This window comes from Ceratotherium simum, chromosome 7 (assembly GCF_057802395.1).
Source record: "Ceratotherium simum simum isolate JZ-2026a chromosome 7, ASM5780239v1, whole genome shotgun sequence".
In the NCBI taxonomy this organism is placed as follows: domain Eukaryota; kingdom Metazoa; phylum Chordata; class Mammalia; order Perissodactyla; family Rhinocerotidae; genus Ceratotherium; species Ceratotherium simum.
In genome coordinates, this window is record NC_141906.1 from 74285440 (window position 1) to 74301092 (window position 15653).

At 35.5% G+C, this 15653-nt stretch overlaps 1 protein-coding gene across 1 annotated transcript; it reads left to right on the forward strand.

The window, feature by feature from the left end:
- Positions 1 to 14420: 14420 nt before the first annotated feature.
- Positions 14421 to 15450, forward strand: LOC101401831 (putative olfactory receptor 10D4). The gene has a single exon (XM_004427456.2). It carries the CDS (start codon positions 14421 to 14423, stop codon positions 15360 to 15362), a length of 942 nt encoding a protein of 313 aa, XP_004427513.2. The 3' UTR covers positions 15363 to 15450.
- Positions 15451 to 15653: the final 203 nt, after the last annotated feature.

Below are 15653 nucleotides of genomic sequence, written 5' to 3' on the forward strand. Positions count from 1 at the left end.
GCTCAGGGCCCCACTCCTCCAGGGAGGGCTGCGGACCTGTGGGCTGCTCCCAGGCAGCCGTGAAGCTGGCAGCTTGTGAAGGTGGCATTTTTTCTCTCCCGAAGGGAGTTTCTGCCTCTTCCACCTCAATTAGGATTGTCGTTTGTTGCAGGAGTTCCTCTTATTCAGTTTTCAGTTCTCTCTCAGGGTAATTTTTCCATGAGTAGTTGTAAATTGGCTGTGTCCATGGGAGGAGGTGAGTTCAGAGTCTGCTTATGCCGCCATCTTGGCTTCTCTCCACAACTGTCGAAACAATTTTGGTTAAATTCACTATCAATTATTTCATTTCAGAAAAGCAGGATAATCCATTAGATCGAATTATTGCTATTAGAATTTTATTGGTCCCATAGCGGTTTTTTTGCATTTAGTTCATTTATGTTTTATCACTGCAGAAAGGTTGTAAACAAGAGTTCATATCTAGTTTTATATTTGAGATAACATAACACATAAGAAAATCTAAGTCAACAAATATTTTTTGCATTTTGTGTATAACTCAAGTTGAAATACCAATAGTCTAGATCCAACATTTCACCTCTGGATATATACCCAAGAAAATTGAAAATGTATGTTCACACAGAAACTTGTACATAATAATTTTTTTAGCAGCATTATTAATAATAACCAAAAGTGGAAACAACTCATATATCCATAAACTAATGAATAGATAAACCAAATGTGGTATATCTATAAGTGAACTGTTATTCAATCATAAAAGGAAATTAAGTACTGATAGATGCTACTATGTGGATGAATCTTGAAAGCATTATGCTAGGGGGCCAGCCTGGTGGCCTAGTGGTTAAGTTCACACACTCCACTTCAGCAGCCCAGGGTTCGCAGTTTCAAATCCTGGGCACAGACCGATGCACTGAGTAGGGGCGGGGGTCCCAGATATAAAAAGAGGAAGATAGGCACAGATGTTAGCTCAGGGTTAATTTTCCTCAGCAAAAAAAGAGGAGGACTGGCAACAGATGTTAGCTCAGAGCCAATCTTCCTCAGCAAAAAAAAAAGAGGACTGGCAACAGATGTTAGCTCAGAGCCAATCTTCCTCACACACACAAAAAATAAAAACATTATGCTAAAGGAAAGAAACCAGACACAATAGGCTATATAATATATGATTTTATTTACATGAACTGTCCAGAAAAGACAAATCCATAAATGTGGATAAGTAGATTAGTGGATTCCTGGAGCTAGAGATGGGAAGAAGCAGTGACTACAAATGGGCATAAGGGATCTTTCTATAGTGGTGGAAATGTTCTAAAATTGGATTGTGGTATTATTTGCAAAGCTCTGTAAATTTACTAAAAATTATTGAATCGTATGCTTTAAAAGGATGCATTTTATATTATGTAAATTATATCTCAATAAATCTGTTTTTAAAAATGCCGTAGGTCTCTTCAAGACGTTGTACTAGCCATCTTTAATAGTACTTATTAAATGAAAAATAATCAAAATAGTGTTAATTCTTCATATTTACAGATATTTACATTTCAAAAACTGCTTTGTACACAGTATCTTATTTGAAATTTATAAAAATGTAATGTGAGAGGTATTATCATCTCAGTTTTACAGATAAAGAAATTTGGTGATCATCAGACAACTAAAGTAACTTGTTCATTCTCATAAATCAGTCATTGGATTGTCAGGATTTGAACTCAGATCTTGTAATTCAAAATCTTATGCTTTGGCTCTCATGTAGCAATTATGAGCCCTGTAATCGGTTTAGGGAAGAATCGATCATTGATGAGTTTTGTTAAAGTGTTAGGAATGAAAATTTTTAAGTAGCACTATCTCTTTACTTTTCAGAGATCATAAGTTGAACGCTCTCTACGGTATCTGGTAGCTCTTCCAGAACAGTCCTGGCAAAAGTTTCATCTCTTATGTACAAGAATGAAGTGGTTGTGTCTTACTCTAAAATATATGTATATATTAGTTTCTCCAAACTAATTAGTGGAAAATGATGTTACCTCTAAACCCTAGGGACTTAAAATAGACTTCAGAGAATTGGGTCCCTTAGTGATGACAGCTCTGTTTAATCCTCTGATACTCACTCCTGGGGGAGGCTCTAGAGCCTACAGAAAGGATCAGAGAATCAATGGGGTCTGGTTTGGAAGTTTATTTGCACAGACCCTGAGAAGCTCAAGTATTGAAACATAGAAACACCACAAATCTAAAGACCCCGGGACCAATCCAGTCTGTAGAATCCTTTATTAATAAGGTGACCCTTAAAGCACCCATAAGTGGTACCAGAAGAACAGAAGAGAATAAGCCTGCATTTGACTTGGACCAGAACACTGTTTGCGTGACTGGTGTAAACCTACACTTCTGTTACATACTTTGCTTTCTGTCTCTCTCCCTTTAATTTTTCCCATCACTGTCTCTCCTCTCTGCCCTTTCTGTTGCATCTCTTCCTTACTCTTTTTTTTTTCACCATTTGCTCTAAGTGGACTAGTTACAAATTTTCACTATTACTTTATGAAAAATAAATAAAAATGTATTGTTTTACTTTAGGGTTAACTAGCTCAATCATAGATGTCATGTATCATTTTTCTGGTTTAGTCTGTTGAGTAGTGATTCTTCACCATTTTAATGATTATGAATCCCTTTAAGAACACAAGAATACTATTGGACATTTCCCCCAGAAAAGTGTGTGTGCATGTGTGTGTGTGTGTGTTATCTCCGTCTCCAAAAATGTTGAAAATGATGTCCAGGGGTTGGATAGGACTGATTCAGAATCACTACAACATACCTTGGACCTAAACTCTGATCCTGAATCTATGACACCGGACAAATATCTTTTCTCTTAACTTTCATCTCTTCGTATAATATTTGAGGCACAGACTGAGATCACCATTTGCTTCCTTCCAAATTTAATCATCTAAGATTTATTCTGCATTAGGTCTGATATATAAGCTTGCTCTATGGCCCTCTTCTCTCTGATGATGATAAAGATATGTCTACAGTTAAGAAATTGTGCCATAGGGTTACCTATTCGAACTCTAAGATTTTGGCTCCTAGATTGTTAAACGTCCCCTGGCATAATTGTTTTCATGGATTTCATTATTTGCTGAAGAGAAGAAATTTAAAGTCACCATCTTAACACATTTACAGTGTTGTCGCAGGAGAGCCACTCACGTGACTAGCATTGGTCGAAATGTCATTTTCTGGTATTCACTTCAGTGCTGTCACACATGGAGTAAATGTTTATCTTGGCAGTCTTTTCTATGTCCAGTTAAGTGTTTGACTTAGTAAAACTTCAGCCATATGACTGTATGAGGCATTTTTTTCTCCAACATGGTACCTGGGCTGAGACTCTAAAAAGCTCAGATATAATCGTACCTTAAAGTAGACCAACTGTAATCATGTGACTCATGTTTAGCCTATCTCACCAGATCTCTCTTTTGGCTCCAGAAATTACTGTCTGGTAATCTTAAATAATCTGGCAAATTTATTAATCTTCTATGACTCAATTTATTCTTCTGTAAATTGGGAATAACAATAGTATCCACTATGTATGGATGTTATGAGGATTAAACACATTAATGTATATAAAAGGCTTAGAATTGTGTCTTTCCAACTCAGAGTGAGTGCTGAATAAGTGTTAGTAATTATTTATTTATTTAAATGTTCTGATTTTAACCATGCATCTGAGCCACAGAATAATCTGGGCAATGAAGAAGGAAAGAGTGAAGGAGGGACTCAGAACTCCCAGATTTCTCAAGTGCTCCCAGCAATTTTCTTGTGTTCTATCTTCAGTACTCTTCTACTTCTTCATACATTCAAGGAGTAATCTGCCACTTTTTTAGTTACATGTCTAGCCCTGAACTTCTCTTTAGTTTCAGAGTCATGCATCCAAATGCCTTCTGGACATCACCAGTTGGTGGGTCCAGAGGATCCTCCAATTCAACAGATACAAAAGCAATTCTATTATTTGCCAAGACATTAATTCTACTTCCAAACTGTATGTGAATTTATCATATTTTCCTCCCTTGACTGGATGGTTGCTTTAGATTCTTGGCTTGTCACTCTAAATCTAGACTATTCACTCTGTAAAACCCTATACATTGCTACCAAAGTCACTTATCTCAAATATGAGGTTCAAAATTTTGCAACACTGATTAAAATCCAAAGATTTTGTTCCTTCATACAAAGCCTTTTACAGTACAGAACCTGAAGACTGGTTTCCTTTGTGAAGACCTCCCTCAAAACCCCAACAGGAAATATTAAATCATTTCATAAGTATATCATGCATATACCTTTAATGCTATAATTATTATACTGTATCATATTTATTTAATTATTTATACTCATTTTCCCTTTAGTCTGCATGGCTCTTCTTTTTTCATTTTTAGAAATATCTTTTTTTTCCAAATTTAATTTTATTGTGGTAAGAACACAACATGTGATCTACTTGTTTAACAGATTTTTAAGTGTGCAATACAGTATTATCGACTATAGGCACAATGTTGTACAGCAGATATTTAGAACTTATTCATCTTCCTTAAATGAAAATTTATGCTTGTTGACTAGTTACTCCCTATTTCCCTTTGCTTTTGCCACAGCTCCTGGCAACCACCATTCCACACTTTGATTCTATAAATTTGACTATTTTATATACTTGACATAAGTGGAATCATGTAGTATTTGTCCTTCTGTGAAAGGCTTATTTCACGTAGAATTATGTCTTTAAGATTCATCCATGTTGTCACATATTGCAGAATTTCTTTCTTTTTTTAATGCTGAATAATATTTTATTGTATGTATATACAACATTTTCTTTATTCTTCTGTCGATGGACACTGGTTGTTTCTATATCTTGGATGTTGTGAATAGCACTGCAGTAAACAAGGGAGAGCTAATATCTCTTCAAAATCTTTATTTCAATATTTTTCGATAAATACCCCAAAGTGGGATTTCTGAATCCTATAGCAGTTCTATTTTTAATTTTTGAGGAACCTTTATACTGTTTTCCATAGTAACAACACCATTCTGCATTCCTACCAACAGTATATAAGGGTTCTAATTTCTCCACGTACTTGCCAATACTTGTTTCTTATTTTTTTTTATCCTAGCCATCTTGCAATGTATGAGGTGGTATCTCATTGTGGTTTTGATTTGCATTTCCCTGATGATTAGTGGAGTTGAGTATTTTTTCATATACTTGATGGCCATTTCTACATCATTATTGGAGAAATGTCTATTTAAATCCTTAGTTTATTTTCAAATCAGTTTACTAGCTTTTTTGCTATTAAGTTGTAGATTGGAGATTAACCATTTATCAGATATATGGTTTTCAAATATTTTCTCCGAATTCTTTAGGTTGCTTTTTTACTTTGTTAATAGTTTCCTTTGTTGTGCAGAAGGTTTCTTAGATTGATGTAGTCCCATTTGTCTATTTTTGCTTTTGTTGTCTATGCTTTTGGTGTCATAGCGATATTATTGCCAAGATCAATGTCATGAAGATTTCTCCTATGTTTTCTGCTAGGAGTTTTACAGTTTCAAGACTTATATTTCAGTCTTCAATCCATTTTGAGTTAATTTTTGTGTATGGTTCAAGATGGAGTCCAGCTTCATTCTTTTCCAAGTGGATATTCAGTTTTTCCAACACCATATGTTGAAGAGCCTGTCCTTTCCTCATTGTGTATTCTTGGCAACTTTGTCAAAGATCAGTTGAATGCATATGCATGGATTTATTTCTGGACTTTTTATTCTGTTCCATTGATCTATACGTCTATTTATATGCCAGTACCATACAGTTTTGATAACTGTAGCTTTGCATTATATTTGAAATCAGGAAGTATGGTGCTTCTAGCTTTGTTTCTTTTTCTCAAGATTGATTTGCCTATTCATAGTCTTTTGTGGTGCCATATGAATTTTAGAGTTGCTTTTTTATTTCTATAAATAATGCCATTGGAATTTTGATAGGGGTTGCATCGAATTGGTAGATAGCTTTGAGGAGCATGAACATTTTAACAATATTAAGTCTGCCATTGCGCGAATATAGGATGCCTTTCCATTTGCTTGGGTCTTCTTTAATTTCTTTCATAAATGTTTTGTAGTTTTTAGTACCTGACTCTCCCCTTCTTAGTTAAGTTTTTTCCTAGCTATTTTATTCTTTTTGGTGCTATTGTAAATGAGATTGTTTTCCTAATTTCCTTTAAGATAGTTCATTGTTAGTATATAAGAACACAATAGATTTTTTGCATATTGATTTTGTATCCTGCAACTTTACTGAATTCCTTTATTAATTCTAACAGGGTTTCCTTGTGTGTGGAGTCTTTAAGCTTTTTTGTATATAAGATAAGGCCATTCACAAGCATGACAATTTTACTTTTTCTTTTCTGATTTTGACGTCTTTCTTTGTGTGTGTGTGTTTTGTTGTTTTCCTAATTGCTCTAGCTAGAAGTGGTGAGAGTGGGCATCCTTGCATTGTTCCTGAACTTAGAGGAAAAGCTTTCAGTTTTTTGCAATTGAGTATGAGGTTAGCTGTGGACTCTTCACATATAGTCTTTATTATTTTGAAGTATTTTTTCTTCTATTCCTAATTTTTTGAGTTTTTATCATTAAACATTTATCATGTTTAATTTTACCAAACACATTTTCCATGTTGATTGAGGTGACTATGTAATTTCACCCTTTGTTCTGTTAATGTGCACCATGTTGATTGATTTTCATATTTGAAACATTCCTACAACCCAGGGATAAATCCCACTTAGTCACGGTGTATGATCCTTTTAATGTGCTGGTGGATTTGATTTGCTAATATTTTGCTGAATATTTTTGCATCTATATTCATCAAGGATATTGATCTGCAGTCTTCTTTAATGTCTTTGTCCGGCTTTAGTATCGAGGTAATGCTGGCTTCATAAATGAGTTTGGAAATGTTCCCTCCTCTTCAATTTTTTGGAAGTGTTTGAGAAGAATAGGCATTAATTTTTCTTTAAATGCCTGGTAGAATTCAGCAGTGACATCATCTGATCCTGGGCTTCTCTTTGTTGGGAGATTTTTTCCTGCAGCTTTATTGAGATACAATAGACATATAAGATTGTGTGAGTTAAAGGCATACAACATGATAATTTGATACATTTCTATATTACGAAATTATTACCCCAATAAGATTAGTTAATACGTCCATCACCTCACACTCATGATTTTTTTTTGTGGTGAGAACATTTAAGATATGCTCTCCTAGCAACTTTCAAGTGTTCAATACAGCATTGTTAACTATAAACACCACGCTGTACAATAGATCCCCAGGACTTGTTTGTCTTATAACTGGAAGTTTATACCCTTTGACCATCTCCCCATCTCCTGCCCCCCAATCTCTGGCAACTACCAATCTACTTTCTATTTCTGTGAGTCTGGCTTTTTTTGGTTTCACATATAAATGAGATCATTCAGTATTTGTCTTTCTGTGTCTGACATTTCACATAGCATAATGCTCTCAAAGTTTGTTTATGTTATTGCAAGTCAGAATTTCCTTATTTCTCTTTCATGGCTGAATAATATTCCCCGTGGGTGAGTGTGTGTGTATATATATATCACATTATTTTCCATTCATCCATTGATGGACACAGGTTGTTTCTATGCCTTTGCTTTGTGAATAATGCTACAATGAACATGGGGATGTATATATCTCATCAAGATAATGATTTCATTTTTTTTCTATATATACCCAGAAGTGGGATTGCTGAATCAAATGGTAGTTCTATTTTTAATTTTTTGAGGAATCTCCATGCTGTTTTCCATAGTGGCTATAGAAAATTATATTCCCACCAACAGGACATGAAGGTTCCCTTTTCTCCATATCTTCACCAACACTTATCTCTTGTCTTTTTGATCATAGCCATTCTAACAGGTTTAAGGTGATATCTCATTGTGATTTTGATTTGCATTTCCCAATTGCATTAGTGATGTTGAGCACATTTTCATGTACCTGGTGGCTATTTGTATGTCTTCTTTGGGAAAATGTTTATTGAGATCCTTTGACCATTTTAAAAATTAGATTATTATTATTTTTTTTGCTATTGAGTTGTAGAGAGACTTTTGATCACTGATTCAATATCCATACTAGGTATTGGTCTGTTGATACTTTCTATTTCTTCATGATTCAGTCTTGGCAGTGTACATTTCTAGGAATATATCCATTTCTGTGGAGTTATCCAGTTTGTTGTTGTATAATTGTTCATAATAGTCTCTTATGATAATTTTGTATTTCTTCTGTGCCATCAGTTGTAATGTCTCCTCTTTCATTTCTGATTTTATTCAAGTCATCTTTCTTTTTTTATTAGTTTGTCTAGCTAAAGATTTCTCAAATTTGTTTATCTTTTCAAAAAGCTAACTTTTAGGTTTGTTTATTTTTTCTTTTGTTTTTTTAGTGTCTATTTCATTTATTTCTTCTCTAATCTTTGTTATTTCCTTCCTTCTGCTAACTATTGCCTTGTTTGTTCTTCTTTTTCTAGTTCTTGGATGTGTAAAGTTAAGTCGTTTTTTGAGATCTCTTCTTGTTTTGTGCAGTTATAATCACCACACATTTCCCTCTTAGTGCTACTTTTGCTGTAGCCCACAGATTTTTGTATTTTTGTATTTTCATTTTCTTTTGTCTAGAGATATTTTCTAATTTCCTTTTTGATATATTCTTTGACCCAATTGTTGTTCAAGAGTCTGTTGTTCAATTTCCACATATTTGTGAATTTTCCAGTTTTCTTTCTGCTATTAATCTCTTCTTCTTGTTTGTTTTTTGTGAGGAAGCTCAGTATTGAGCTAACATCTGATGCCAGTACTCCTCTTTTTGCTGAGGGAGACTGGCCCTGAGCTAACATCTGTGCCCATCTTCCTCCACTTTATATGGGACACCAACACAGCATGGATCTACAAGCAGTGCATATGTACACACCCATGATCCGAACTGGTGAACCCCAGGCCGCAGAAGCGGAGCGCACACACCCAACTGCTTCTGCCACCAGGCTGGCCCTCTGCTGAGTTCTAGTTTCATTCCATTGTAATCAAAATATACTTGCTATGATTCTAACCTTCTTAAAATTGTTGAGACTTGTTTGTAACCTAACATGATCTATCCTGAAGGATGATCTTTATGTGCTTGAGAAGAATGTGCGTATCTGTTAGGTCCATTTGGCCTATAATGTTGTTCAAGTCCTCTGTTTTCTTATTGATCCTCTCTTAATGTTCTACCCATTATTGAAAGTGGGATATTGAATTCTTCTACTATTACTGTACTGTTGTCTATTTCTCCTTTCAGTTCTGCCAATATTCTCTTACATATTTAGATTCTCTGATGTTAGGTGCATTTAGAGTGATAATTATTATATCTTCCTGTGAGTTAACTCTTTTAGCATTGTATAATGTCTTTTCTGTCTCTTGTGACTGTTTTTGACTTAAAGTCTATTTTTTCTCATGTAAGTATAGCTACCTCTGCTATCTTTTTGTTACCATTTACAAAGAATAACCACTTAAGTTCCTTCATTTTCATTTATGTATGTCCTTAAATCTAAGGTGAGTTTCTTGTAAATAGCATATAGTCAAGTCTGGTCTTTTTATCCATTCAGCCACTCTTTATCGTTTGATTGAGGAGTTTTATCCACTTATGTTTAATGTAATTATTGATAGAGAAGTGTTTACTATTGTCATTTTGCTAATTGCTTTTTTTAAGTCATATAAGAGTATTTTGACCTCTTTTGCTGTCTTCCTTCATGTTTTGTTGAATTTTTTTGTATTGATATTCTCTGATTACTTTTTCTTTTTCTTTTCTGTAACTTCTATACATATGTTTTTGGATTACCATGTGGCTTACATAAAATATCTTATAGAACAGTCTATTTTAAGTTGATAACAACTTATGTTCAATTTCATGCAAAATTTCATGCTTTAATACATCCCCCTCAAAGATTTGTATCTTTTCATATTGTATATCTTTTAACACTTTTTTTAGTTTTGGTTATTTTTAATATTTTGTTCTAGAATTACAAGTTATTTATCCATTACCATTATAATAATACAGAACTCTGTGTTTATATATTTATCTTTACCAATGAGTTTTGTACTTTCTTATGCTATCATGTAGCTGTTCAGCATCCTTTTGTTTCAATTTGAAGAAGTACCTTCAGCATTTTGTAAGGCAGGTCTAGTGGTGTTGAACTTCCTCAGCTTCTGTTTGTCTGGAAAAGTTTTTATCTCTTCTGTATTTTTTTAAGGAGTGTTTTGCTGGGTATAGCATTTTAGGTTGGCAGATTTTTCCTTTCTTCACTTTGAGTATATCATCCCACTCCCTTCTGGCCTGAAAAATTCCTATAGAACATTATCTTTATAGTCTTACAGTGGTTCCTTTGTATGTGATAAAACAGTTGTCTGTCATTGCTTTCAAAATTTTCTCTGATTTTTAACAATTTAATTATTGGTGTAAATTTCTTTGAGTTCATCTTTATTGGTGTTTGTTAGACTTCTTGGATCTGAATGTCCATTTCCTTCCCCAGATTTGGGAAATGTTCAGCCCTTATTTCTTTGAATGATCTTTCTGGTCTCTCCTCTTTCTCAGACTCCCATAATGTGTATATTATTAAGTTTTATGGTGTCCTATAAATCCCTTAGACTTTCTTTACTCTTTTTCATTATTTTTCTTTTTGTTCCTTGAACAGAGTTATTTCCAGTGACTTGTCTTCTAGTTTGCTGATACTTTTTTCTGGTTAATATAGTCTACTATTAACTTACTATAGTGAATTTTTTAGTTCAGTAATTATGTTCTTCATCTTTATGATTTCTGGTTGGGACTTTTCTATATTTTCTATCTTTTTTCTTGAAATTCTTATTTTACTCGTGCATTGCTCTCTTGGCTTTGGTAAGCATCCTGATGACAGTTATTTTGAATTATCTGTCAGGTAAATCATTTTTTCTTTGGTTTAGTTTCTGGAGATTTATCTTGTTCTTTTGTTTGGAATATCTCTGCCTGACTATTTATTTTCTTTGACTCTTTGTGTTCGTAACTGCATATTAGAGAAAGTGGTTACCTCTCCTAGTCTTCACAGATTCGCCTTGTGCAAGATAAGACCCCCACCAATCAGCCCAACCAGAGATTCTGGAAGCCTCTCAAACCTTCATGCTAGTCCATCTGCTTTTTTTGTTATTTAAATCCCCCAGGCATCTAGTGTATGCCAGATCTTGTCAGTGCATTGGGACAATTGAGACTGAAGCCAGTTCCTTGGGCAGTCCCCAGAAAATCTGGATTGTTAATGTTTTCCAACTATTTTCTTTTCCTGGGAGAAGATGGTAATTGGGGTTTTTCATTCCATGCTGAGTGGGGATAAGGGATTATGGTGACTGCCAGCCCAAATATCTGTCTTTGTTCTCACTTGCTCCCAGGTGGCTGGATTATATCAGGTCCTGTCAGCACTCCGAGACAAACACGTCAGAAGCCACAGCTTTGAGCAGCACCCAGAAATGTTATGTCATTGGACATCTTGGCCAACTCTTTCCCTCCCCAGGGAGAAGTAGGCAGTGATGGTTTTTGACCATTCATTCTATGTTGAGCTGGGGGAGGAGTTATGGCATCTATCAGCCCAAGCCACCATCTCCATTCTCCCTAAGGCAGCTAGAATATGCTAAACCCACCAGAGCTCTAAGACAGGCAAAACAGAAGTTTGTCCTCTGGAGAGCCTATTCCAAAAACTTGGCATCCTGAATGCATGAAAAACACTTTCCCTCCCCTAGGAGAAGCTGGAAAGCTAGAGGTCTCTCCTTGATCATGTGGTGCTAAGCTAGGTACAGGGATTCTGGTGAAAGGGTATCTCAAATCTCCCTGCTGGCTTTGGTGAGTCTAGTTTTGTGTTTGCCCAGGGTCCAGAAGACTTTCAATTAGTTTCTAAATTACTCAAAAAGGAATTTGTCCATGAAATGTAGCTGAACTGGTGTGTTTGTGGGGAGAAGTAGGGTCCAGGGCTTCCTACTCTGCCATCTTGTTGTTGTCACTCCCTAGTCTGTGTTATTCTTGATAGAAGAGTAAGAGCATGATCAATTTTGTGTTTCAGCATCTCACATTGTTTCTGGCCATAGAATATGATCACCATGTTGTTGAATAAAGAGAATAGGCTAGCATTATAGGAATGATACTTTTTTCAATTAATGTCTAAACTTTTCTTAATTTTGTTGTACTATGTGTTATCATTTTTCTGCTCTGATTTTGTAATATTCCCTCTTTCTCTTCTTGGATCAATGAAATCAATAGAATATATTCTTCTTATCCAAATTTCAACTAAAAAGAAATCAAAATATATTATTTAAAAAAGGCATGGTCTAGGGGGCCATCCCAGTAAAGCAGTGGTTAAGTTCATGCATACTGCTTTGGTGACCCAAGGTTCACCAATTTGGATCCTGGGGGCAGACCTACTCACCTCTCATCAAGCCATGCTGATGCAGCAACCCACACAGAAGAACTAGAAGGACCTAAAACTAGGATATACAACTATGTACTGGGGTCTTTGGGGAGAAAAAAAAAAAAAGAGGAAGATTGGCAACAGATGTTAGCTCAAAGCCAATCTTTGTCAAAAAAAAAAAAAAGAAGAAGGCGTGGTCTAAACCATCTCTTCTGATCTATTTTATTACAAAAATTTTGGATGTCTTCTTATTCCCCGAAGCAATGAAGAGAAAAAAATCACAAGGTTGTGGGGATAGTGGAATTCTCCAAACTTAATCATCTGTTTTACTGATTCATTACAAATACTAACCCTGATTTTGCACTCATTGGTTCTTTTCTCTTTATATGTAAAAAAAAAAAAACAAAAAAAAACTGTTTAGGATGTTAAGTTCATCTGAGTTCATGTGATAAGTTCAAGAGCATAAAATATTCTGTTCCAGGTAAGTCATGGAATTTGTTGTTTCTTAATCCGTTTTGGAGCAAAAAAAAAAAAAAAAGTTCCAGAATCTTATGAAATATCCTGTCTTTTCAATGACTAACTTTACCCACAGTATCTGAAAAATTTTTTGTATGTACACTTGTGCAATGTTAAGTAGAACCCTCCAAATTTAGTTAAATTGAAAGAATCATTAAAGATAATTTAGTCTCTTCCCTACTTAAATCAGGAGAAGGATGTACAATATCTCCAACTTTTCTAGTAAATGGAGATTTATTACCATTTTAGACAGACAGTTTTATCGATTTCTTTGAAATAAAATCATATATTGATACTTCTATTTGGGCAAGAACTTAAAGGTGGACACTAGTTGACTTCATGATTAAAAGAAGGTTATGCTGGAAAGAATAGAGTCTATATTGAATGACAGAATGAAAATCCAGAAAGATGATTTGGTAGGCTTGATTGGTGGGCAAATACTAAAATGGTGAAAGTGGACACCTAAAAACTACATATGTAAAGACCTGTGTTTTTGTAGAAACAAAATAAAACAGACAAAAATGAATGGTTCCAACACTGAATAGCAAAAACCAATGTGAAAGCCTCCTTATGGTTTTACATATGAAAAAAATTCAATTTCAGATCACAGGGTTCTCAAAGTTGCTTTGAAGTTTCATGAGATGTTTGAGTGCTTTGACAGAAATAGAGTAAGGAATGCAATGATAACCTTCCTCATCACACAACTGTCTAAATTGTTGAGCAAAAATAGGCAAACAGGAAAGAGTTACAAAAATTACCGGAGAGGAACTCCATGACAACTTGGCAAGGATGTTTATGAAGAAATCCAAATTAAAAAATGAATCTTTGAAATAAATTTTCTTCAAAGTCCTTTCAATACAAAGAATATATTAATTTTTATCTTATCTGCATTTCCATAGTTCTTTCTCCTTTTCCAATTATAGTATAATGGATTTAGAATCCTTGGGTTCCAATCCTGACTCTACCATGAACTGTACATGAGAACTTGAACAAATTATTTAACTTCCCTAAATCATTATTTTTTCATTATCTATGAAATGGAATATTATACATATCTTATAAGATTCTATTAAGGGTTAACTAGAAAACGGTTATGAAAATTCTATGTGAACTATAACTGTGCTTCATCTTTTTTCTCTTCTTTTCTTTTTTCTATTTCCTTTTCTTTCCTTTCTTTGTCTTTCTCTTCCTTTCTCAGTTCTCAAGGCTTCTACTCTCTTTATCATTTGCTCTTCTCTATCTGATAATAAAATAACAACTGTCCATATACCAGTCAAGTTGCCTGCATTCAGAAACTGTACCTCTTTCTGGGGTATTTGCTGCTCCTGCTGTCTGAGTCACAACATACATTATCCTTTCACTAATAGAGTCTATGATTATCTTTCTATTTGTGAATCTACTGGTAACAAGCAATAGTATTGGTGCCTTGGGTCATTAACTTATGGTCATTTTTCCTCCTTTCCAGGATGAAATTTAACTTCTATGGCGATAAAGAATCACACTTTGGTTACAGAGTTCATCCTATTGGGCATCCCACACACAGAGGGGCAGGAAACTGTGCTCTTTGTTGTGTTCTTGATCTTCTACTTCTGCACTCTACTAGGAAATTTGTTCATCCTTTTAACTGTGATGTCTGATTCCCGCCTGCACACTCCTATGTATTTCTTTCTTTGTAACCTTTCCGTGCTGGACATTGGTTTCTCTTCTGTGAGCACCCCAAAGATGTTGGCCAACCTGTTAGTAAGGAAACGAGTCATTTCCCTGGGTGGGTGCATATCCCAGGTCTTTTTTTACCACTTCCTAGGCTGCTCTGAGAGCTTGCTCTACACAGTGATGGCATATGACCGATTTGCTGCCATCTGTCACCCACTGCGTTATAATATCATCATGAACCACTGGGTATGTGCCCTGCTGGCTTCTGGCACCTGGCTTATTAGCTCTTTTCATGCCACAATTCTTACTACACTGACTTTCCGACTGCCATACTGTGGGTCTAATGAGGTGGGCTACTTCTTTTGTGACATCTTCCCTGTAGTCAAATTGGCCTGTGGTAACACCCTCCTCATTGAGACAGTTAGCTTCATCAACATTGGCCTTGTGCCCATGATATGTTTCCTCCTCATCCTTGCCTCCTACATCCTCATCGTCATTGCAATCCTAAAGATGCACTCTGCTGAAGGGAGGCACAAGGCGACATCTACCTGTGTTTCCCACCTCTCAGTGGTCACACTGTTCTTTGGGCCCTGTGCCCTCATCTATACCCAGCCATCTTTGAGTGAGGTGCTGGTAACCCCAGTGCAAATCTTTGCCAATGTAGTCACTTCCATGCTGAACCCCACAATCTATACTCTGAGAAACAAAGATGTCAAGGGATCCCTGAAGAAACTGGCTGGGGGCCAGATTGTTTCAAAAGGAGGTCACTAGTCCATTTATGGATAAAGTTGATTTTTTTTTTTTTTTGAGAAAGATTAGCCCTGAGCTAACATCTGCTGCCAGTCCTCCTCTTTTTTTTTGCTGAGGAAGATTGGCCTTGAGCTAACATCCATACCCATCTTCCTCTACTTTATATGGGATGCCACTACAGCACGGCTTGACAAGCGGTGCATAGGTCCTCACCTTGGATCCAAACTAGCGAACCCCAGGCCACCGAAGCGGAGCGCACAAACTTAAGCACTATGCCACTAGGCTGACCCCTAAAGCTGATATTTTTCCTCC